A 23,610-nucleotide genomic window follows, 5' to 3' on the forward strand; every position below is an offset into this window, starting at 1 on the left:
GGGGGGTCACGTGAAATATTTTAGAAAAACTTTAACATGACATAATGTTTGAATATCAAAACAATTGCTATAGAATAAACATAGAAGGCAGGATGCAAATTTATTACAAACTTTCCTTCTGCTTTAAAAAAACGTTTGGCGACAAAAAGCATTTGTAGCTACTGAAAAGAAGTATTTAACACTGTTATTTTCGAATGCAACTTTCACTGGCACTCATCTTCATCTTCGCTGTCGTCGAGTTCTTCGTCGCCGCTTGTGGTGCTATGGGAGTCTCTTTCACCAATGCTGCAAGAAGCAGCAATGCTTTCCGTCAGAGTGTACTCTTCAGGGTACATGAAGGTGTAAACATAATCTCTGACTTCCTGCTCAAGGTTTGTGGTGATTCTGCTTCTTGCAGCATCGGTGAAATAATTCCCTTCCAAGAGCTGTGCGATGTATGGCCCATCTCTTCTAAATAACGAAGTGGCAACATCCTCAACTTTAATACACTCTTCCGGGACGGCCGTTCTAGGAGGGTACACAAGGCATTGTGGAAGATCATTTCCTTGCGGGTTTCCAACACAGATTCCATAAACTCGTTGGACGTTGTTTTCAGTCCGCTTCCTCTTTCTTTCATTTGACTTTCTGCGGTTTTCTTTTTGCCTTCTCCTTTTGTTGATGTGCTGTTTGAGTATGCCCTTGAATATGCTGTTATAATTGCTCTTCTTATTTTCTAGTGCTTCCATGTCCTGCGTGACCTTCGTCAACTTAGCTTCTATACATTTGATCGGTTTTAGATTAAAACTGTGAGCAAATTCTTCGCCCTGCTTTAAAGCAAGCCCATTGGACTGAAAGAGTGTGGAATCGTGTTCCTTTACATCTTTCATCTTTAGCTTTTTGTTTTACCTGCACAGGGCAACATTTATACATGCCTATCACTAGAGTAGAGGTAAAAACCTTCCAAATAGAGACATCTGTAAATTAAATGTAAGAATCTGTTTCACACAACACATCAACAGATTTCCAGTTTTTTCACAACACTTCGTACTTGGTTCAGTATCACAATGCAGGATCAAGGAAAGACTGTTCCAGGCCACTGTTACTTCGGTAAGATTGAGAAGTTTATGAATGAGCACTATGAGGAGGGGGAGAACTACAGGGAGTTTCTAAAGTTGTCCTGTCAAGAAAAGCTAGGAGAAATTTGTTCTTTTTGTTGTGAATGGACTGGACCACCCATAGAAAGATACCCTAAACCAGTTCCTGACCATTCCCGCCTACCGGAATACCACTACCTCTCCTACCAGAAGACCCCAAAAGAAGGGCGGGATCCAGATGACTGGCAGCCAAGGGTCCAAGCGAAGAAAAAGCATGGAAGTGGCAGGCTGGTTTTATCTGACCCAGAGAGCGTTGCTCTATTTGCAGATAAGTTTATTGTCAAATCAAAGTTTGTGGTGGATTATCTTCAGCATCTTGATGCGCTGGAATTTAAAAGGAAAAAGAAGAAGAGAAGAGCAGAAGAAAAGGCAAAGTTAAGTAGGGACGCGAAAGGTAAATCATATGAGGATTATCCTTGGACTGAGTTGTGCGAAGATCTAACCAAGTTTAAAAAGCTACGTGTTCCAGAACTAAACAAGTACTTGAGCCACCACGGGCTGAAGCAGCATTTGAAAAGCAGCAAGAGTGAGAAAGTAAAGACAATTGTAAGACATTCATGCTTGCAGCAGAAGAGCCCTCTCAGAGCTGGCCAACCAACACTGAGAAATGCCAGGACATTGACACAAAATGACAACAGGGCAAGTGCTGACAGCAGTGAAACGGATGAAAGTGACAATGATGAGTATGACAGTGATGCCATTGACTCTGGGGGAGAAGATGACTCAAGTGACGTCATTCTTGCATTCATCAATTCAGATGAGGAAGATGCCAATGAGAGGCCAAATGCCACACGCTCAGGGTGAGCCATAACTAGGAGATCCGAAATTGACTTCTCTTTCTTTTGATTTGTTTTTTAAGCAACAGCTGTCTGTAGTATAGGGATTGTAAATATTGTCATCATAGTGAGCACAATAACGTGAAGTAGGGGGATAATAGAGAAATTTTCAAAAAGTTGAAATCTAAATATTGTTTGTTCATTTTTTTTTGGGGGGGGGGTCATCCCAAAAAATGACCGCTATAGGGGGGGGGGGGCATGTGAAAAAATTGGTAAGCTGAGGGGGCATCATGCGATTTTTAAATGGTACTTCCCAAATCCCACCAGCCCCCCCCCCCCCTCCCTCATAAAAAATGAACGGTCCCCTATGTGGATCAGATATCTGGAAAGTGACACAAGCTCTATCGAACCAGCTGCAAAGCTTTGTTTTTAAATGTCTCAGAAAGATCCTTGGCCGGAAAAAATTAGTAACCAGGAACTGTGGACTGACAGTACGGGACAAGAGCACTGACACACCAACCGACATAGCAAGACGGAGATGGTTTTGGATACGCTACAGGCTGCGAAAACGAGCCACTGAAACGACTAAGCAGGCCTTGAAGTGGATTCTGTTAAGACATGGATAAGGTCGACTGAGGACGAGATGAAGATGGTACAAGACAGAGTCCGCTGGCGGTGCACTGTCGAAGCTCTTTGTTCCGCTAGGAGCCTAAAGGATTAAGTCAGTTACCACTGAATACAGCATTAAACGTCTTTTAACGCTTATTGTCGAAAACAGATTTTCAGAAATGAGAAGTGGTACCTGTTTGAACTATCACAGATTCAGCAGGGCAACCAAGGAACGGTTGAAAAGGCAATGTTTTACACCATTTGCTTACTTCACAGCACCCAAGTCCTACTACCCACAGGTTTTCATTTCACCACATTACAAGGATTTACCCAGGTTTCGCCCTCCAAAGGCGCTTTAAGTAACCATTTGAGCACCAATGAGTATTACGAGGAATTTTACACAATTTGGACTTCATTTCAAGGAGGTAAAGTGAGCAATGAAAAGACACCCCAAATACAGATTATAGAGGACTTTATTTTGATTCAATGAACTCTTGGCTTTGCAAGGACGGCCGGAAATTTGGCGGAATGCTCAAGTGTGTGTCGTTTGCCAATTCGTGTTTTATTCTTTGTGTAGAGCCCCTATGAAGTGGACCGATGAACATGAAGTGCACACACGTGTATAATGGTGACTCTGGATCAAGGAAGTCTCGGCCTTATAAGACGCCTCGCTTTGCTCGGCGTCTTAGAGGCCCAGTTGTTTGACTCCAGAATCACCATTATACATGTGTGTAAGGCGGGTGTGATTGCTGATCCAGAATTTTTTTCCAGTTGAACATACCGTGTGCCTTGGTATAAACAACCATGGCCGCGTCAAGTTTTTCATCGATCTGACGTGGTGGAGATGTTCCATCGCCCTATCCCGCGTGAAGAGAACGTGAGAAATGGCAGTCCCAGAAGCCTATAAATTCAAAGCCGACCTTCTGAAATTCGCACAAAACACGAAATCAAGATTTGCCGAAGTTGTAGACAATGAAATCCGCTCGAGCTTGTCAATATTCTCTTCTCAAAAGAAATGTAAACAGAGGCACAGGTAATGCAGTCACACACAACTGCATATATAGAACATTCAAGAAGGTTATTGCATTCCTGAGCGCCCTAAGAAAATCAGTCCTTGAGTTAAAAATTTTATTTTTTCGATTTTACTTTTTAGGGCGCAAAGGAATGCAGGTTGTTAAGGCGCACAGGTATGCAATCTATTGTTTTACACGTACACACCTATTGTTATTTGACGTAAAAAAATTAATAGGCGCGTGATATTCGTCTTTCCGTACCAACCAACATTAAATTACTGCGTGCTTGAAACGTGAGGAACTAATGTATTGAAACAAGGGGGTTTCCCAAGAAAGACAAAAGCCTCTCTCTTCTAGCATGGCAGCGACGATCTCGCGTGTGATATCAAGTACGTTTCTCTGCCACTCAGGCGTGAAATATCCATTGATAAGAAACGCAATCAAGGGAACACCTGCAATCATGTTTTTATAATATACAAACGTAGCCATGAATTTTCAAATGTTAATTCGAACGGGCGACGAGAGCAGTAATTTTTTGAAATATATATACAAGACCTGTCAAGGCGGCGAGAATGCAGTTTGATCCCAAGGCTGTAAGAGAAATAATGTGGCAGGGGATGACAGAAGATGAGTGCAGAAATGCACAAGAGCCTATTGAAGAGGTGTTTGACGAGGCAGGAAGATCGTGCGTGCGGTTGTTGTGGGCCGCGTTGGCAAGCGAGTTTGGTAAAAAAAAAGGCGCAGGTGGCGAACACAACGTCGAATTTAAGTTTTATCGAAGCCGTCATCAACTTTTTTTTCTATTAAACGAATGCAACTCTTGGGGTTAACAAAATGGACCGAGGACAAACTTGCGACATCGTTGACACACCACCAAAAGATAGGTGCTACCGGCCAGCAATCGAAGACTTCCAAGAGCGAGAAGAAGTCATCAGATGGCGCGATATCCAGCAAGGTATATACAAGGTGCATGAAGTCCAAGATCGTGGACGCAATAAATACGGACCATCGGTCGTGTTGAAACTGGAACATGAAAATGGGCCAATAATGTTCCTGTGGGCGCCGCCTTCGCTAGCGTACGCGTTGCAAAACAGACAGCGCACGGATTATATCTTCAACATTGGAATGGGACAATCAAAAAATGGCAACATGTATTATGATTTCAAGCTGTTCTAAACAACAAAACGCTACACTGGAATGAGACAACAAGAAAAAGGCAACATGTGTTACGATTTCAAGCTGTTCTGAACAACAAAATGCCTACTTTGGCCTGAAAAAATTTGTGAACCGAGAGTTGGCAGAAAGCAAAGGTTTTATTTTTTGTAACCCAAACCAAGTTTTTGTTTTGAATTGATAGCGTTTCGCGCGAGTGCATGCTCCCGTTGTCTTTTTTCCACGGAACAGAATCAAGAGACTTGACCATTGTACGGTCTGCGGCGTTTATGCATTTTCTCTCGTTTTCACCATATTTTTGTTTACGAAAAGCGCAACTACTGTAATCAACGTCATGTTGCATAGCTACAGCGTCAGTAGAGCCAGTGGGCTGTTGATATATTTCACTGATTTCTCCTGTTTCTGGATTATATTTCAGTTGTTGTTCAAGATGATTGTATGGGCCGGTATAATTGTGCCCAGGCAAGGTTCAACCGGCAGGGAGCTTTCCACTCGCCGAATGAATTTCAAAACCCACGCCATCAAGTTCAGCTCTATCAGTCTTGTATCAGTGGTTTGGCCTCACTTTTGGTGAAAGCTGGTCAAGCAACTCGCGCCCAACTTTTTCAATCGCAGGCCGAGCTTTTTTTCATGCCATAGTTTATTGCTTTCTTTTGCAACGCAGGATTTCTCATTGCCTCAGAAGCATAATATCTGCCAGCCTCGACGCCATTTTTTGCGAGAAAGAGGATATCTTTTGAGATAAACAGCTCGAGCCCGGTGTCGGCGACGCTGCTTAAGATTCCAGAGCCCTCTGCGCGAGAGGGCACCGTCAGTTTCCCGACAAAAAAAAACGGGTATTGGTGATTCCGCACACAGCGCACTTGGCTTTGAGCATTTTGCGATTGTTTTTTGTCAAAACTATTTTTTCTGTACCTTCGACACTCGGTGTCACACGCCTGTCTTTCTCGCAGTAGCCATCCATGTTCGTATATTAAGAGAAATAATTCTTACAATTCGTTCGTTTTCATGCACGTTGTCAGAAAACATGCCGAGGATGTCTTTGAAACTTTTGCTTTTGTTTCTTTCATTCAGAAAAAGCAAACAATAATATCCATATCTTACGCTCCCAACCCACTGCAGCTGGTTGTCATTACGAAGAAAGGTCTTCTTTCCTAATTTTTTTCAGCTCTAATTCCCGCTCTTTCGGCGGCGGCAGTCCGGAAGAGTCGAAATATTCATGTTCACCGTTTTTCGCACGCCAGCAAAAAACCCAGTGTGTGCCCATGCTTCCGAAATCGTCCAGGTTGATGATACACGGTGAATGGAGAAGACGTGTTTCCTCATTGCGCGAAAACACCCCTTTGACAGGGATTTTTAAGGTATTTGCACCAGTTTGTTAAACCAAAATTGGAAAGCGGAACGTCTTCGAACATCATTTTCTTTATAATCTTCCCAACTGCCGAAGAGAGGCGAAGGGTTTATGTGCATCCCTTTTCCACTTTTAAGAGGAGGTAATGAACGCCGCTGCTGTGGAGGGAGCCCGGCCTGCAGCCCTTTGCCGAACATTTTGCTTATCAAGTCAAGGGCAATAGGCACGCCAATGGAAGCTAGTATTCCAAGAAATCCACCGCATTACGCTGTTCCGCCGCCACGAACCATCCCTTGCCCAATAAGAACGTTTTCAACAGCCTTTTTCTGTTCTGGAGACATCTTCTGAACAGGTTTGTAGAGCTTTATTTCTCTTCCCCCGTAACCGTTGCCGAAGATTTTCTTAAGCGCTTTTTCTGCACTAAAACTAAGCCCCGCGCTTGCCAAAGCCTTAACCGTCGGCTTGATTAAGGGTCTAGCCAGCCCAAGCAGAGTGGAGAAAATGCTGCCGCCACGTTGGGCGGTTTTTTCAGTCTGTGTCTTGCTCATTTTGAGATCAGCGCCTTTTTTCTCACTGGCTGCTTTTCTTAATCGGTTAATTTGAGTGCTGGTCAAAAGGAGCTCGTCTCCTCGGCCGATTTGATCTGGCTTGACGCGTAGTGTTACAGCCGATTTTTTAGGGAAATCGTTTTGAAATTTTTTGTTTTGCCAGTCAGTCAGTGCAATCTCGTGCGGAGGGTAAGTCGTCGCCATCTTATATCAAGGTACAAAAATTTTCCGTTTTTCAGACAACGACCAGTTCATTTCCAATCTGTTTCACCACAACGTCTTCGTCGTTCAGGACCACAGCGTAGATCGAGTAATCTTCAGCATTGGCTGCTTCGTTTAGCCAGTAATGCAAAGTCAAACTCTTGGGATCACCTGTTACACTTTCTTTGACTGATCTGAGGTCAAAGTAAACGATGGGGTAAATTTTTGAGAAGTTGGCGATTTGTAGCTGGGTACCCGAGTTGTAGTCATTTTTTCTGTATCGGAAGTTTATCAGATGGTTGAGGATTCGCAATTTGAAGTCGCTTTCACAGTCCAGCTTGGGGTAGTAACTGGTCCCATACTGCAGGCGGCAAGAAGACAGATTTGCTGTGCTGTCTCCATCGAGGTCAAAAGTGTCGAAGATGTAGGGATTGTGTTCTAGGGATTTTTTGTTTTTGAGTCTGCTGAAAGAAGACGAACACATGTTTGGGGTTTTTGACGTCCGAGGTTATCAAACAAGAGCCCACTGCATCCTTTCGGCTTGAGCTAGGGTGCAGCGTTTCTTTTAAATAACTCCATTGAGTCGGTTTTAAGAAATTTTCGTTGACTTGCTTTTGACCTTCAGATGCCAGCGTCAGCTGTGGAATCCACAATTCAAACTTTCGGACAACAATCCTACGCCCCGTGCCGTCATTTCGAAAAATCATTTCTTCGTCATCTTGCAGCATAATCTCAAACTCAAGCTGCATTAGAGACAAAAGTCTGTCAGACAGTTCTTCAAAGAACGAATAGCGGTTGAGAAGAATGATAGTTTCAAATGTAGCGCCTCCGTGTGAAAACAGCCCGCGCGCACAGATTTCAAGGTTTGTTGCGGCGACGGCTGTTACATTTGTAGCATCGCTGTCAAGATACCAAAACTGGCTTTTCGCCACACTTCTTGCATAATGGTCAGAATAATCCAGCAAGTTTTTGATCAATATGACGTTGTGTATGTTGTCAGCTTTGTAAAAGGAGTTTACCAGCAGATTTGACGGTCAAGCTTTTTATCAGAAAAAAAGCACCGTTGATTGGAGCTGACCGTGTGTCGCCTGCATCATTAGCGCCATCTGCGAGGGGCTCAAAGGTGAAATTAACACGGAAATAGGCGTTGTACCAGTCATAGATGTTGTCCCTGTCCTTCACCGAGAACTTCTGACCGCTTTTTTGTTGGTGCTGATTGTTGCCCGGAAACGTGAGCGGTGTATCCAGATTGCTTTATATGTAATTTACCTTTTCGAGAAAGCGCGGTGTCCTGAACATCGTAGTTCGTACATTTGTTGAGAAAAATTTTGCTAGTTTTGAATTTAAGGTGGCTCTATATAGTTTTTTTGGCGCGCGAAGCATGGGTACGAATGGCGCGAGCGCGCGAGTTTAAAAGAAAAGAAAAAAACAAAAATAAACATGGCGGCGAGACTTTTATCGCGAGTCGCGTTCCACTTACCGCTATCCTTTTTGTCCGGAACAAGTGTTCATAAAAAAACGCCTAGAAATGTGTTCAAAAATACACTTCTTTCGTCTTCTCCTGACGTGGTTAAACTGAGAAGCCAATTCGCAGCACTTATCGCGCCGACATCAGAGAGAGAAGACGGTCGTGATCGCACGCGAAGGAAGTCGCAGAGTGGTCACGGTGTACTTTTTATGGTCGGAGGCTTCGCTTTGAGTTCCCTGGACGAAGAAACACTGAAAACAGCTGGACTGTCTGTAGAGGCGCAACTGACACCGGAAACACAACAACCATTGAGTGACGAGAAGGGTCGGTTCTCACGAAAGAAACCACTCAAAGTGGAAACACGGACGACAGGACTCGTGGGATAAAGGAGTGGAGGGCAAAGAGGAAATCAGAGTTTCAAGGAATGGTCGATAATTAGTCCCCACCGAAGAGAAGAACTATATGCATAATAAATGTATGGGGTTACACGGAAATCTTGCCTCAAAATCTTGTTTTCGCCATACGTGGCACTATGCAATTCCCTAAAAGTTTTAAGACAAGTGCTTCATCAAGACTTTCTTTGCTCTGAAATAGTTCTCAATTTGAACTTTTGTATTATAGCACAGGTAGTTCATAGCAAATTGTCAACATGATTGTACCTGAACATTTTGACATTTCATTTCAAAATTCCAACAAATTTTTTGTTACAGTTACAACCTAATAATTACCATTTTATGGCAAGTACACACAGCTTTAAGGCTATAAAGTTAACAGGTTTCCAAAAAACAATTATGAGGTTGATTATACATGTATATCTTCAATACATTAAAAAACATCTCATATGCAATCAGCCATGAAAAGCCTGGGGTTGGTCCTTAAATTTTTGGGCAAGTTCTGAAACCCTTACCCTCATAATTACCCTATAACAAGCGTCACACAATTGTTTGTCTATTGTTAGAAACAAAAATGTTTTCGGTAAATTTGGAACAAACAAGCAGTTGTAAATTTTCCACAGACCACAAATTGCATTCGCTGCATTTTGAAATGCTGTTAGTTTTTGCAAATATTTACTTGTGCTCATTTACTCCAAATTAAAGGAGAAAACACACTGCCAGAATTAAGTATCAGATCTTTCTGAGTATCAATATATTTACTTTATTTTCAGCCAATTTGTCATTGTTGAACATAACAGCAGAAAAAAAAAATGTGGGTTAGTCTCAGTGTTTATTTTCAGTTACCTGTGCAGTGTGTGGTACAGAGAATGTTGTCAAGACCTCCAATGAACACAGGAGCGGTCAAAGAGGTCCACTCATTCAGGATGTTAATTCAAGAGCTGTTCTTGGGTGTCTACATACAGCAATCGGTGAAACCCACCTAAATAATTTACTGTGTACATTAAATATTCCCTCTATGAACCAGTAACTTTCAAGAGTAGAGAAAACGAGATTGGGCATACAGTAGAGCAAGTAACAAAGAAAAGTTGCAAAACTGCAAAGTTAGAAGAAAGAAGTGCTGCCATCGAAAAGGGTGTAAAAGCAGATGACTAAGGCTGCATCAATATCCCCTGCTCATATGACATGGGTTGGCAAAAATGGGGAAAAGGGCATAACTTGTCAACTGGTCATGCTGCAGTCATTGGTTTAACTTATGGGAAGATTATGGATTATACTACGAGAACAAAATCCTGTAGGGTTTGCACAAATGCTAAAAAAAACTGGAAAACAAGCCAAGCAACACAATTGTCGACTCAATCATACAGCATCATCAAAAGCAATGGAGCCTATGGCAGCAGTCCATTTGCTCACTGAAAACCTAAATTCTAATGTCAAACTATCTGTTTATGTCGGGGATGAAGACTCCACAACAGCTGCACATATAATAGAGAAGGTCCCTTATCCTGTAGAAAAGTCGACAGACATTGTGCATGCCAAAAGATCCCTTACTACGAGGCTGTATAACCTAAGCCAACGTGGGAAATTTGCAAATTCATCAACTCTCTCACAGAAAGTTATCCACTACTTGGTCAAATGTTTTGCTTATAGCGTGTCTCAAAATAAGGGAACTCCAACAGCCCTTCAAAAATCCTTAAAAAGCATTCTACCACATTCGTTTGGACACCACAAAAATTGCAATGAATCATGGTGTGGTGCCAAGAAAGACCCTATTAACTATAAACACTCTGACTAACCCTATGGCAAAGATCTCTATGGCGATGACTTAAGGAAAGCTTTGGAGAGAACTTTTGATGAATATTGTACTGACATAGCAGTTGCAAAGTTATCACCTGGGTCAAATTTGCAGAGAAATGAGGCCCTAAACAGTGTTATAGGCTCAAAAAATCCCAGAATTAGATACCACGGTGGAAGTAAACGTAATGACTTCCGAGTGGCCTGTGGCATCTCGCAAGTAAACCTTGGATATCAGTACATTAGTCAAACGCTTGAGAGCCTCAACATTGAACCTGGCATACACTGTATCAGCTACATTGAAAGGATGGATCACAAGGCTACCCAAGACAAACTAAGAAAAAATAGCATTAATTTCAAACGCCGAAGAGTTCAGCTACATAAGCATAAGTTAAATCTTGATGGTTAAAAACAAGCTAAGGAAGGAAACACATACCAAAGTGGACTAGAACTTAACCTGGATCCAAACAATTCTATCAAACTGATTCAAGAATTCGACATCATCAATTTGAAAATTTCAAATGAGGAGCTGAAAAACGTTGAAACATGCATTCCTGAATTAACGATCAGACCAGTGGCGGAGGAATTTCCCTATGACAGAAACACTGTTTACAATTTCATCATTTACGATATTGAAACAAACACGTCTGGAAAAACCGCAGAAATATGGCAACTTTCAGCAGTTGATCAATCAGGTTTGCACTGTTTCAACGATTATATATTGCCTTTGAGGGATGTAGATATTCATGCTACAAGGGTAAATGGTTTAAGTGTCCGAGCAGTCAGAGGCGTCAGGACCCTGTTCAAAGACAATCAACCAGTCGAAACTGTGTCACTTGGAAAGTCACTCGAAAATTTTCTAATCTACTTTAATAGAGAAAACTGTCAGGCGTGTGGAAAGCGATCATAATATTTATACTGCTTTAATCGGGCACAACTCTCAGGTTTTCGATAGTCCAACTCTTCTTCGTCAAGGGGGACATCAACTTTGTGAAAGACTTTCCTGTCTTAACGTTTTCTTTTCTGGCACTCTCCCTGTGATGAAGAACTTGGTCAAACGTCCCTCTCTGGTCTTACCGGATGGTTCCACAGTTAAATTAAATCAACAATCCATTTATCAGACACTTTTCCATAAACCTTTCCCCGCACACGATGCAATGGAGAATGTTAGAGCTTTAAGAAGAATAGTCTTTGACTCCCGTTTGAACATATCAGAGGACATGTTGACAGAGAACATGTCAACAACACAGTACGCAGAAAATGACATGAAATACCTTGATCGTCGCTACGAACTCCTGCAGACGTTCCGAGAACTCTTTATCATCCAACAAACGCGGAATTCCCCATCAAGCAACAGATTGCTGAAAAAATAGCCGGAAGTGGCATTTCATATCGAGATCTTAAGAATGTTTTCGAGAAGTTCGGAGCAAAAGGGCTTGTTGGCGTATTGTCTCTGCCTCCATCTTAAGCAACTAGCAAGGCCCGCGAGTGACAAAAACAACCCGTATTCTAGCCAAGATCGTTGAGCACTTCAAAGCAGTGGAGGAAACCACAAGTTAAAACGCATTTCCATAAGTATTACAACACTTAGGTATACTTTTCGCCGTAGTGGGGAAAAATAAGCTTCTACATCTCGACTAATTTCCAAGTAGCACGTCATTCTCGTCCCCAGTGCTACTCGTCTTAAAATGTCGTTGACGAGTAGCTCTGGACGCACCCAAAAATTCGAATTTTTTCATTGGCTGACAAAAAATGAATGCGCAGCAGAAATGAAAATTACAAAGCTCGACGCATTCCATTTTACTTCCGGCCCGGATGGCGGCACCTTCGCTCAGTTGACACAGGCGCGCTTTACGAAAAAAACAAATGGTGACCTTTCCCGTTCGATCCGAAGGAATCGTTAAAGTTTCCACATAACCAAAGGAGTACGTCGCCTGCAACGATGTCATTCACGATCGTAATCATCGTCCTTTGTTGTAGCAGCGGAGAAGGTGGGAAGAAACGTTTAGAACTCTGAGAATCAACCAGCTAATACAACAATTACTTTGTCGCTGACCATACCCCAAGAAATCATAAAATTAACTTCGAATCGGCAGTGGGTTTTAAGAAACGTTTGTCTTCCTTTATGAAAAGCTCAAAAGGAAACTTAGAGCCAGGTGAAAAGACGAAGAAATACCACTCTTGCTAAGCAAATGTGGCACTGGAAATGCGAAGGTGAGTGTGTTTTTCTCTCTCTGAAAGATCCAGGAGATCAGATTCTAGCAGTCCAAAATGTATTGATATTAAATTGATAAAATGAGTCAAAGGTCCGTGTTATAATACTCTGCTACGTACCTGGATGATGTAGCAAATGGTCTGAACATGAAGTTTGGTTTGTTTCTTCCACATATTGTTATGTAGTATCTTTTACTATCTGTTAAGAAGCTTCTGCTGTTATAGATATATATAATATCTTTTTTTTTAGCTCCCCTTTCTTTATTATTGAGACCTCCCCTATAGTCTCCCCCAAAAAAACACGAACAAACCTTTTGTGGTCAGGCAAGAGTTAAGTTTCCTTTAGAGCCTTCACCCAAATTTATTTATTTTTTTATAATTTACTTGTGGAAATGACGTGTAAAGGAAAATAACCATAGATAACCATAGCTGAAATTTGAGGCCCTTTCCTCTCTCCCCACTTTAGTTAGGAAGCAACTGCAACTGGCAAAACTTTATTCCGTCACAATAACATTAATCAGTAAATAACAATAATTTATCATCCATGCAAATAACTGTGAACAAATATAAGAGACAATTATTTATACATGTATAACTGATAACGAATCATCAGGACTAGTGGGTTTCCAAATGTAATGTGGGAATTATCTCTACTAAAAACAAATAAAACATTAAAGGTGTACAGAGTTACATTAATATCCCCATAAGAAAAATGTCATAATCTTTTTGTTAGCCTTTGAAAGATAATTTATTTCCTACCATTATTTACTATTCTTTGTTAATTTTCAGACCATAATAGTGCTACATAAATTCCTCAAAGGATGACCATTTATGGATAATTCAAATAGGAATGTTGCTCTTGCAGTTAAATAAATAATACTGGAAAAAAAGGAGATGGAGAAAGAACGATTGTTGATAGTAAAGCTATGTGGCTGATGTTCTGATCAACCACAAGACGTAGAAAGTATACATTGAGATTTCTTGTTGCACATGGTTGTATAACAGGCTGAAGAGCCTTATTACCATGAAGTAACATGAATTGTAAAAGAGCGATGACATTGCATTGTTTCCCATTCATTTTGTTCATGCAGTTTCCTAAAAAAAAATCTTCCTTAATGTACATTGAGGCACACCAATATGAATCACTCTCTTCACATCAGGAACCTCTACATGTATACTAATGCCAGATACTAATGTTATAGTTACATCATTTTAGCTGTATTATATTTTTGGTAACACTATGTACTCATATGGGAATACTGAAATAAATTGGTGTTGTTGTTGTTGTTGTTGAAAGCACCCAAAAGATTAAGCTTTATATAAGCTGGTTGAAAGGTATAAAATGAACAAAAACAATTACATCGACAAAAGCAGTGGGGGATGGGGGACAAAATGGTGGAATAGCCCTATATCTAGTTTTGTAATGTCTACAGGCTTTTCTCAAGCCTGAATGTACAAAAATCATCATTAGATGTTCCAGATAAGCTAATTAAAATTGCTGCAGAGCCATTATGGAAGCCCCCAGCACACATATATAACCACTCGATAACAACTGGCATAGGACTTTTATTTTTTTTCTTGGCGTTTTTCTTAACAAGGTAGTAACCACTTCAAAAGGCCAATTGCTACCCTATACCCTGGTTACCACACACATATTTTTTTTATTCTTTCCATAGCCATATGCAAAATAGATTTCTCTTCTCATATTTATTTAATTATAATACTGATGTAAATTAATTCTGTAAATAACGCACAATAAAAGTTGATCGATTGATTTAATTTGACAGTTTAATGATCTGTTGATTGTGTAAGACCCTTTTTTGTAAAAAAAAAAAAAATAGAACAGAATGGGGTTACTTGAAAAAATGAGGACATGAAAGATCATATGAAAGTGAGCACCTTTATTACATTCCTTGCAAGGAAACACGAGCAAAACTCCAATACAACAAAACTTTCCTGAGTTCAACAGATTTTTATTCTGCTGCAGCTTACAAACCTATGTAAATAACCAGGAAGTAAACAGTTCTTACCATTAAAAAAATTTTCCCTTCATCTATCAGCACGGCTTATATTTAAATCCTCTGGTAAGTGATGCAATTTCCACGGCTGATTTCCACAAACACTTCCGTGTGTCCATAAACAAATTTTACCGTGACATCGATAGACGTAATACATGCCGTATCCTGATTACGTTGCTTGAAAGCTTTCGCAACTGCACCTCGCTCTTTAAACTTCTCCTTTTTATCGAATATGAAGAGAAGAAACAACAAGAACACAGCTATCGATTTCTGAATTTTTCTAGACGGTCCACCACAAAATGCACCGCGAAACCCGTTGGTAAAATATTACACAAGCTAGCAATCGTGTTTGAAGCGGCGACGGCATTTAAGGCCGCTTTCTACTCTCTTTTTAACTCTAAATCACCTAACTTCAGCGAAGTGAAAACACATGTCAGCGTTCCGATCTGTTTATATCTGAAGAATACTCTCTATTCCTCTCTCCCCTCCCTCAGGATTAGTTTCTGAGCATGAGCAGATATGCAGGCCAAAATTACGTATGCGTTACCGGATGTCCGTGATTTACGGACATCCGGTAATGGCTGCTACCAGAGCCCTCCGTTTCTCCGACCACGAGACCAAAAGAAACGGAGGCTCTGGGGACGAGAATGAGTAGCACGTGCGAAGAAAGCGAACCGTGAGCATGCGCAGTACCGTAACTTGAAGAAATTCTATTTTGATGACGTCACGAAAAAACAGAGGTCTTTGAGTGATCTAAAACGCATATTAAGCGCGTTCCAGACGGTGAATTTTTTTAAAAATTGGCACATGGATAGGATTTTTCTTTTTCTCGCTGTTAAGAAAAAATCATCAAATTTTATACATACATTAATGTAATACGCGTCAAAAACGAAAATTGCGAATTCCTCCGAAAATTATGTACAAATTCTCTTGTAGCTTTGTCGGTTGAAAATCCTTGTATGTTTACTCTGTTTCCCCCAAAACAAAGAAAATTCACCGTGTAGAAACCTAGAAACACCGTCTAGAAGTCAGGTAGATTAAAGAAACAAGCAAAGCATTTCTATCAGTAGTTGCCATAGCAACAACATTTAGGTTCTGAAAGTGTCTTCCATACGTAGTCTAAGGCTGTAGGTTTTTATTATTGACCTTCTACCGGGTGCTATGTTGTAAACATTTGCCAAGGGAGAAATTAATTGTGCATATGTAGTATCCAAAGCTTTGTGAAATACTATTGTCGTGAGCCCAAGTACCAAACTGATTCCACTTGAAACAAATTGTTAGTCAGTTATTTAGAAACGTACTAGGCCCTCGATGTGGTTAGGAGGAAAATGTTAAGAACACAATTCCAAAGTGGCGTGACACGCGAGTAGAAATATTCAGAAATATTTTGAATTTAAGTTGCGCGTACGTTTATCGCGAGATTTCTTTGACAGTTTTTACAATTTCCTATAAGCGACTACTGTTTAATTACGGTGACCACGCTGCTTTAACAGTTCATCTAATTTTAATGATTTTAATTAGTGGTTTTTCGTACATCTATCCCGCACCTGTTATGTCGAAAGCTTTTATGGCCCTTTTCCGCACCGCCCACTCTATCGTCCCGATCACGCTGAGTAGTTTCACAGTCTCACTTCCGCGTAAATATTGATTAAGAACGATACACGTTCTTTTTTATTTGCACACGTCCACATCTAAAGTATCGTGTTTATCAGGCAATACCGTGTTCGCTGTTATTGTTTGTTCACCCTTCTGTTGTTTCCACCAGTTATTAGAGCCGCGATCTGTTTTGACAGAGTCGTGTCGTAAGCAAATCTGTAAATCACTCCTTTTATCGTCCCAATAATTTGGCAAAATTAGCATAGCCCGTGCGGATATCTAGAAGTTTCCGAGATATTTAGAAATCATTCAGAACTTTTTCGGTTTAGCCCTGTGTTTTCCTCCTTATTTTCTTGCAACAATACTATGCCAGAAAAAATCCAGTTCAGCAATTTGCCACTTGACAAATGTACCGGCAAAACAATATTATAATTTAATATATCCTTTGGCATCTTCATGCAATTGATTATGTCTTTTCATGATCGGGTGCGCTATTTTAACCGTGTGTGGTTCAAGTAAGTTAAGACGGAATCCACCAGAAATTCGAGTAACGAGTGGACAAAAACCTAGTACCAAGATTATTTACATCGTATTGCAAACTTCTGTACGACTGTTTTAAATATCTTCTCAAAAAAAAAATCATTTCTAGCAACACCAAACGTCGAAAATGAATGTTGAACTTCGTATGAAACACTTGAAAGTGCTGACTGGTGAAATGAAACTGATGATGAAATTTTGCCTGTGTTTGCACAATTTCTCTGAACTTTGAAATTTATTTTTTCTCGTTCCCATGGGAAATTGTTTCCGGTGTTATTTCAGGCAATTAGTTATGTATTTACCTTTAAGAAAATGTAAAAATGACTGTAAAATACTTAAAACTATTCTGGGACCAAATTTGTGTCTACTAAAACCTGAAACTGCTCGATTTTCTACTGGATTTCGTCTTAATAATTTGCTTATGCCTGTTGTTACAGTTGTAGGTCACCGCAAAGCTCGTGTTGTAATGCACTGGTTATTAATAAATATGCCATGTTAAAACAATTTGTATGGTCCTAGACAACACTAACGTTATTAATGAAAATGACCACGAAGTATAAACATTTCAATCAATCAATTAAACACTTCCAATCACTCAACTGAAATCAATCAAATATTATAGCATAAGTTTAATTTTGACACTGACAGTGTGTCCAGCATCATGGTTGTTCAAAAAAATAGGAAAATAGGAAATTCGTGTTTCAAAAAAATAGGAAAAATAGGAACTTTCTCTCCAAAAAATAGGAAAATCCTTGCTACATGCAAATGTAGCATTGTAAATGTGTAAGTTATGTACATACATCTGTATGACAATACAAGCATTTATTTTTTAAAGTTTTTCTTAGCGCTCATTGTGATAACAACATCAGTTTATTTAACAATAGATTTTAAAAAGAAAACAAATGATTGAAGGGAAATCGGCAAACAATAACTGTCAAATTGAAATTTGAATATTTTTTTAGAAACAAGACTAGTGATTCCACAATGAATTAATCCACTCGAAATCCCTGGTTTTAACGGTACTTCAGTAACAACTGAACTACGCCACCTTCACCTTGTTCAGAAACTACCCTGGCTTTTCAAAACTTTAGCATCAAACCAGCAGATAATGGCAAACAGAACAAATCCATAGTGAAGACTAATAACAACACTTCACTCTTAACTTCACTTAAAACGATAGTTCACCCTTAATTTGACTTTAAAACGACAGTTCACCCATAATTATTGGATTTAAGACAACAGTTCACCTTTAATATGGCTTAAAAACGACAGTTCACCCTTAATTTGGCTTTTTATTTCGTTGAAGGAGAAGCAGAGATATCATTTAATTAGTTAGTGCTTTTTTTTCCGGTAGATGATCATATTTATAATATACAGTGAGCAGCCGTTCAGCGGCGTAAGGACATGTATGGATACCGCAATGTATTTTCGATGGGTTAGTGCAGAATATTATCCATTTAGCTCAACATAATCACCTGAACTAGAGTTATATAACTAGTAGATACAATAGGTGCAGTGGAAAATCATTGAAAAGCATGGTTCAAACAGTAAATGTAAGTTTTGAACAGAAATCCAATAAGCAACAGAAAACAAACAATGAATTACTGTTGCTAACATATTGTTGATTTAGAACATCTGGTGAATACTTTAGAACGGCGCACAATGCATTAGCAAAGGCAATAGAACCATGTCCCTAACAATTCATGCAATGTAGCGATGTACTTCTTTACCTGAGTTTTAGAGTTTGGATTCTTGACAGCCTGTCTCCGGGCTCTCTCTTGGAAAAGTAATCGGGTATTACGCTGCGAAGCACGTTAAACGCTTCCTCAGACGCGTCTGCCTTTTGCGCTCTCTTTCTCGGTTCAGATCTCTTCGATTGGTCAATGACATTCCCGAGGAGCGGTGACGTTTGGAATACAGGTTGTTCATAGTTTCCTTAGTCTTTTGTTCAAATTCCTCCATACTTTGTCTGTGTAGCAGTGTGTCCCAAGAGGCAGGACAGTCGGGGAAGGGCAAGCAATTTTGTAGCAGCACTTGACTGTTGTATATTTGTTCCATGGGTTTATTCACTTGTACTGATACTTCGTCGGGAATATACGTTTGGTTGAACTGCATCTGCAGGGAATTAAGAAGGGATCAGTAAATTAATCGACAATGCCCAGTGCGAGTCAAAAATAAAAGTGACGGGGATGAGTTTCGGATAATTGTAAATGACCCTTGAAAAGCTACCAAAATGTCATTCGGAGACCCAGAAGGCACCGAGATTAAGGGCGACTTGTCTTAGTATTAACACCTTAAGCAATAAGCGAAACCGAGGCACAAACTTTAATTCTCAAAAGAAACGACGACTACCCTCCTCGCTGTTACGTAACTGATAGGGAGTTCCCATCCCCTTTCCCACAGCTCTGAGGCTATGATGAAAAGCCCCAGAGAAACTCCAGACAAGCCTTTTTTCAGGTTTCTCTATGTCTGTAAAACGCTGAGTCGAAACTGGCAGGAAAATTCATTGACAAACGCAAGAAAAATTCCAAATAAACCTGCGAACATTAAAATATTTGTGTCCTAAGTTGGCAGTTACCACGTGTTTCACCAGAAACAACAGCTGCAGTAGAGTGCGGCAAAGTGAAGAATGTTTCAGTGCAATTTCTAAAAGGGCCAGTACTGTTGGATGAGATAGTTATAACATAGCGCGTGCGCTGGTCGCACCTAATTTCTATTGAGCCATCATGAAAACAATCCCTATTCACGCACGGCCTGTGTAAATAACATGACGTGTGTAGGTTCATTTTAGCTGCAACATTTCCGTGCAGTTAAGACGCGAGTTCCTTTTGTTAAAGTTTCCGCAATGTGAACATCATTCTGAACAATCCAAACCCTACTTTGAGTCTTTGACTTTTGCCAAGCTAAGATGGTTATTAAAACTTGAGTATTTTGACTTTGTTTGCCCACATTTCCATTGTGTATTTCTGAATTTGTTTTCGTATATTTTCATCAAGTCGAAGAAGCGAATGTTTCATTGAGAAGTTAGGAACCAGATAAACGTTTCGTCGTTCTGAACTGTTGCTCGACTGATTGTGGCGTGTTTTTAACCAGCCAATAGGATCCTTTGTTTTCCTTCACCGTGCATTGTGAGAACTTTGTAGTTAATCACAAAAAAACAAAACAAAACAAAACAAAAAAAAAACATGTTCTAGCGTTCAATATGTTGTCCCTATGTTATAAAAGAGTTTGTTCACGCTTTCATTAGCTGTGCGTATATCGAGTTGTGGATGCACTTGGGTAGTTTGGAGAGCACTCCAGAAGCTAGAGTTACTGTCGGCTGCACCTCTAAAAACTCTTGCGCCTCCCTCGTGCTAGTTCTCGAAACTTCCCACGTGCATCCATAATTCGATGTACGCACGCTAAGCAGCAACCAATTCTTTAATGTGCCCTGAACATTACAAAGAGTCGTGTTTTATCCTGTATCTTACAAGAAAGCAACGATTATGAATCCGGATTATAATTGTTTTGTAATTAAATCCACGTGGAGAATGGATTCTTCTGGTTGATATAACTCTTCCGATATTCTCTTAAACAACAAAAAGGCTGGACCTCAAAAGATGGTGTCTTCAGAGTAAAACTGGATACCATTGACTTCAACTGTGACAAAATTTTACTTGGGGCTACCACGAGTTAACTAATCTTCCCATGTTGTGACTGATCTTCCATGTCAATTTGTGATGGAATCTTGACATATTTGTCAATCAACATTACCAAGCCGCACCATTCAGGAGCTTCGTTTCTTTGGTCTGCTGACAAATATCAAGACTGTGACTATTTATTATTATCTTCTTTGTCGCTTGATATACGCCAACTGCAATAATATAGTTAAATGTGCGAATTTGAACGCACGATAGCGATACATGCGCTATATGTTTTCTCACAAAGGATCTTGCGTAGCCTGCGCGGCAAGCGTTTCCAGACGAAATACGAGCTTTTTCTGTGCTTTGGCGGCTGGACGAGATAACGTCGTCCCCTGCCTGAGCATCAGGAGTCTAGTCACAAAGGAACAGACCCTTGCCAAGGTCGTATCGCACGTGCAAAATTAGACATTCGTGATTTAGTCATGTGTCTCCACAAACGACGCTTTATGTAGATTGGCATGCCAACTGAACTCATTGTTGTTCGCCTGATGTATCCCTGAGCAAGGATAGCTTCCTTCATGTGCAATTTAAACGCGCGCCAGCTAGTACTAGTACAAATCTCAGAATTATGCATCCTTCCTTCTTGCGGCTATTGTGATGTCGTCAGTGGTGCAGCGAACTCCATATACAAATTTTAAAAAAACCTTTTCCTCAAACACACAGGATGCTATTACTAATAGCATCCTGCGTTTTTGAGGAAAAGGTTATCTGAAAAAACTGGTTAGAAAATGCATATTGAGGGCGTCTTATAGCGTCTTCAGACATCTTATAAAAATTTTGGGTGAGTTTTTGTAAAACTTTAGAATATTCTTTAACATAAAAGACTGGGAGTAAAGAAAACATTCACGGCTCGCCGCACTTTTCGATAAGCTCTACCCTCTTTAAATAGTCTTTACTTATTTACATACTTACTTACTGATGGTTTGGCACTCTCTGACTTTTGTCGGGTTAGAAAAGCCATGTAGGCTTCACCTTCGATCTTGGCCCCTCTTCAGTGTTGAAGACACATTGAAGATGGTCCAAGACCTCTCATGCCTGTTATACATGCACTATTTTAAACACTTTGAGAATTAAAGTCCACAGTAATGGCTAGTTTCGTTGTATGTCTCACAGAGCACATGAGGCTTTTTGCTCAGTTTTACTGGGTTTTTTTGTTATCCCCCCAAATTTTCCATTTTCAAAGTGTCTCAATGAAGAGATAAGCTGTGATTTCCCATGAACATAACAGAGGAGCTCTTTCTAGCTCTTAAATATGGACTGTTTGATCAGGGGGCTATGAAGTTCAACGTAGTGACCATATGCCCGTCAAGTAGCTGGGAAAGGTCTTAAATTGGCTAAATTCCCAGCAGCCTAAAATTTCCATCGATTTTTAAATTCAAATTCTTTTCAATGTTTGCACCGGAAATGTCTGACCACAAATTTCTCAGAATTGAAGACAAGCAATATATGGCAGTAGTATAGGGGGGCGGTTTGAGACCCAACCAATCAGAGCGCGTTATTTTGTTCACGTGACGCGTCTGGACCAATCAGCGTGCAGGATTTTCGGCTCAGGTCAGCGGTTGCACTAATGCTTTTTAGCGAGGTCTGGGGCGAGCCCGGCCAAACGTGGCCGCACGGGGTTGGACGCGAGGTCGTGAGGGTCTGGGGACCGGAAGTGACGTCACACAGACACAGACCACGTGATCAGATTTCAAATTTTTTATTTACAATTCTAGTAAATGATTGACATTGTCAATGTCGATATCATCGATGTCGGCTCGGGTGTATCCGTAAGGATACGATAGGAAGGTGTCGGGATCCACGACGCGTTTGTCGAAGACGACTTTGTATCGTTTGTTTTCTTCGATCGTTTCTAGTGTTTTGGTTTGGACATTGCGTTTAATCTTGTGTGGATTGTGTACGCTGATTTCCCGTGGTTCTTCGCGGGGCTCCGTGACCTCGTTGATGACGTTTTCTTTTAACAGGTCAAAGTTCAATTGTGCTTGACCACGTGTGTTGAAGATGAAACCGCGTACCTTGCATTCGACTTTACCGTCGTTGGTTTGGTAACCGTAATTCTTGGGGCCAGCGGCAGCAAACTCCACGATGTGAGTGCCTGGTTTCAATTCGCTGGTGTATTCGCCAAGATGATCGCCTAAGGGTGGCATGGGTTGACCTTCTCGATGCGAGAAGATGATGGAGTCTGTGTCGAAGTACATGACTTGTTCGGGTTGGAGTTGACTGAGTCCTTCTCGGTAGAGTTTGAGTCTGGCCCAGCAGGTGGTGAAGCACGCCACGAAAATGTTGATGTTGACTTGAACGGCTTCTTCGTCTTGGACGTGTTTGTAGACCAATTCGATCATCTCGTCGTTCATGACACGAAGGGTTTGAATTTCTCGACTGTCATCGGTCAGCAGGGCATGAAGTCTGGCGGGTGATGAAATGGCTTCGACTTGGCTCTTGTTACCTTGTTGACCGTACTTGCCCCAGAAGCTGTTTAGCATCATTTTGGCCAGAGACCGTCGACCGGGATTTTTTTCAATTTTGTCGGCCTCGAGTTGAATGCCTTCCTTGGCTAGGTAGTCGTCTAGTTACTGCTGGCGTTTCTCGACATCGTCACCCACCCAATCGGGCCAGCCGCTGGCTTCTTGCTTGATCTTGAGAAAGGTGTTTACGTAGAAAGAGAACAAGTCGTTGGAATTGCGCGAGAAGTGCCAAATTTCGTACACGTGTTGGATGGCGTACCCTTGATGAAGGGCTTCTTGCAACTCGGGGGTGGGCCACGTACCCACAAGACATCGCTCATGCTCGTTGTGGATGCAGCGATGACTGCGTTCGGTCAGCGGTTTGGGTTGCTCTGTTTCCACGCAAGTTCTGCAAAGTGGAAAGGTGAGTTTGCCCCCACTGCGGTGGGCTAAGACGGGGTGATACAATCCAAAGGGTGGTAGGATCTTGCATTTGACCAGACCGAAGTAACTGGAAATGTCGGTGCCTTCGGGTTGGTGAATGATGACGGGATGACCCACGGGGTAGGGACAGTTTTTGTTGGTCCAGGGGTAGAGAGAGGTGAAATCCAGGTAATGGACCTTTTCTCCGTTGTCGACTCGGTGGTAAAGTTTGATGGC

General features: G+C 40.9%; 1 protein-coding gene, 1 long non-coding RNA gene and 2 pseudogenes across 2 annotated transcripts; 3 read left to right on the plus strand and 1 right to left on the minus strand.

Annotated features, from left to right (window-relative positions):
* The first annotated feature begins 7,748 nt into the window (after positions 1 to 7,748).
* LOC149109602 (uncharacterized) lies at positions 7,749 to 8,861 on the plus strand (annotated as a pseudogene).
* A 973-nt stretch (positions 8,862 to 9,834) lies between these two features.
* On the plus strand, positions 9,835 to 12,041 carry LOC149109603 (uncharacterized; annotated as a pseudogene).
* Positions 12,042 to 12,115: 74 nt separating this feature from the next.
* On the plus strand, positions 12,116 to 14,042 carry LOC149109604 (uncharacterized). Its single transcript, XR_016208699.1, has 2 exons — positions 12,116 to 12,672; positions 13,462 to 14,042. It is a non-coding gene; the product is annotated as an uncharacterized LOC149109604 (long non-coding RNA).
* Positions 14,043 to 21,957: 7,915 nt separating this feature from the next.
* LOC149109605 (uncharacterized) lies at positions 21,958 to 22,992 on the minus strand. Its single transcript, XM_089295049.1, has one exon. The coding sequence runs from the start codon at positions 22,990 to 22,992 to the stop codon at positions 22,210 to 22,212; it is 783 nt and encodes a 260-aa protein (XP_089151175.1). The 3' UTR covers positions 21,958 to 22,209.
* Between the last annotated feature and the right edge of the window lie 618 nt (positions 22,993 to 23,610).

The sequence above is a fragment of the Orbicella faveolata genome, unplaced genomic scaffold (assembly GCF_042242905.1).
Source record: "Orbicella faveolata isolate gen_17 unplaced genomic scaffold, um_ofav_v1 contig_25, whole genome shotgun sequence".
In the NCBI taxonomy this organism is placed as follows: domain Eukaryota; kingdom Metazoa; phylum Cnidaria; class Anthozoa; order Scleractinia; family Merulinidae; genus Orbicella; species Orbicella faveolata.

Bases quoted from the DNA above. Each gene is read 5' to 3' on its own strand.
- LOC149109605 (XM_089295049.1), bottom strand. From the start codon at position 22,992: ATGATGCTAAACAGCTTCTGGGGCAAGTACGGTCAACAAGGTAACAAG.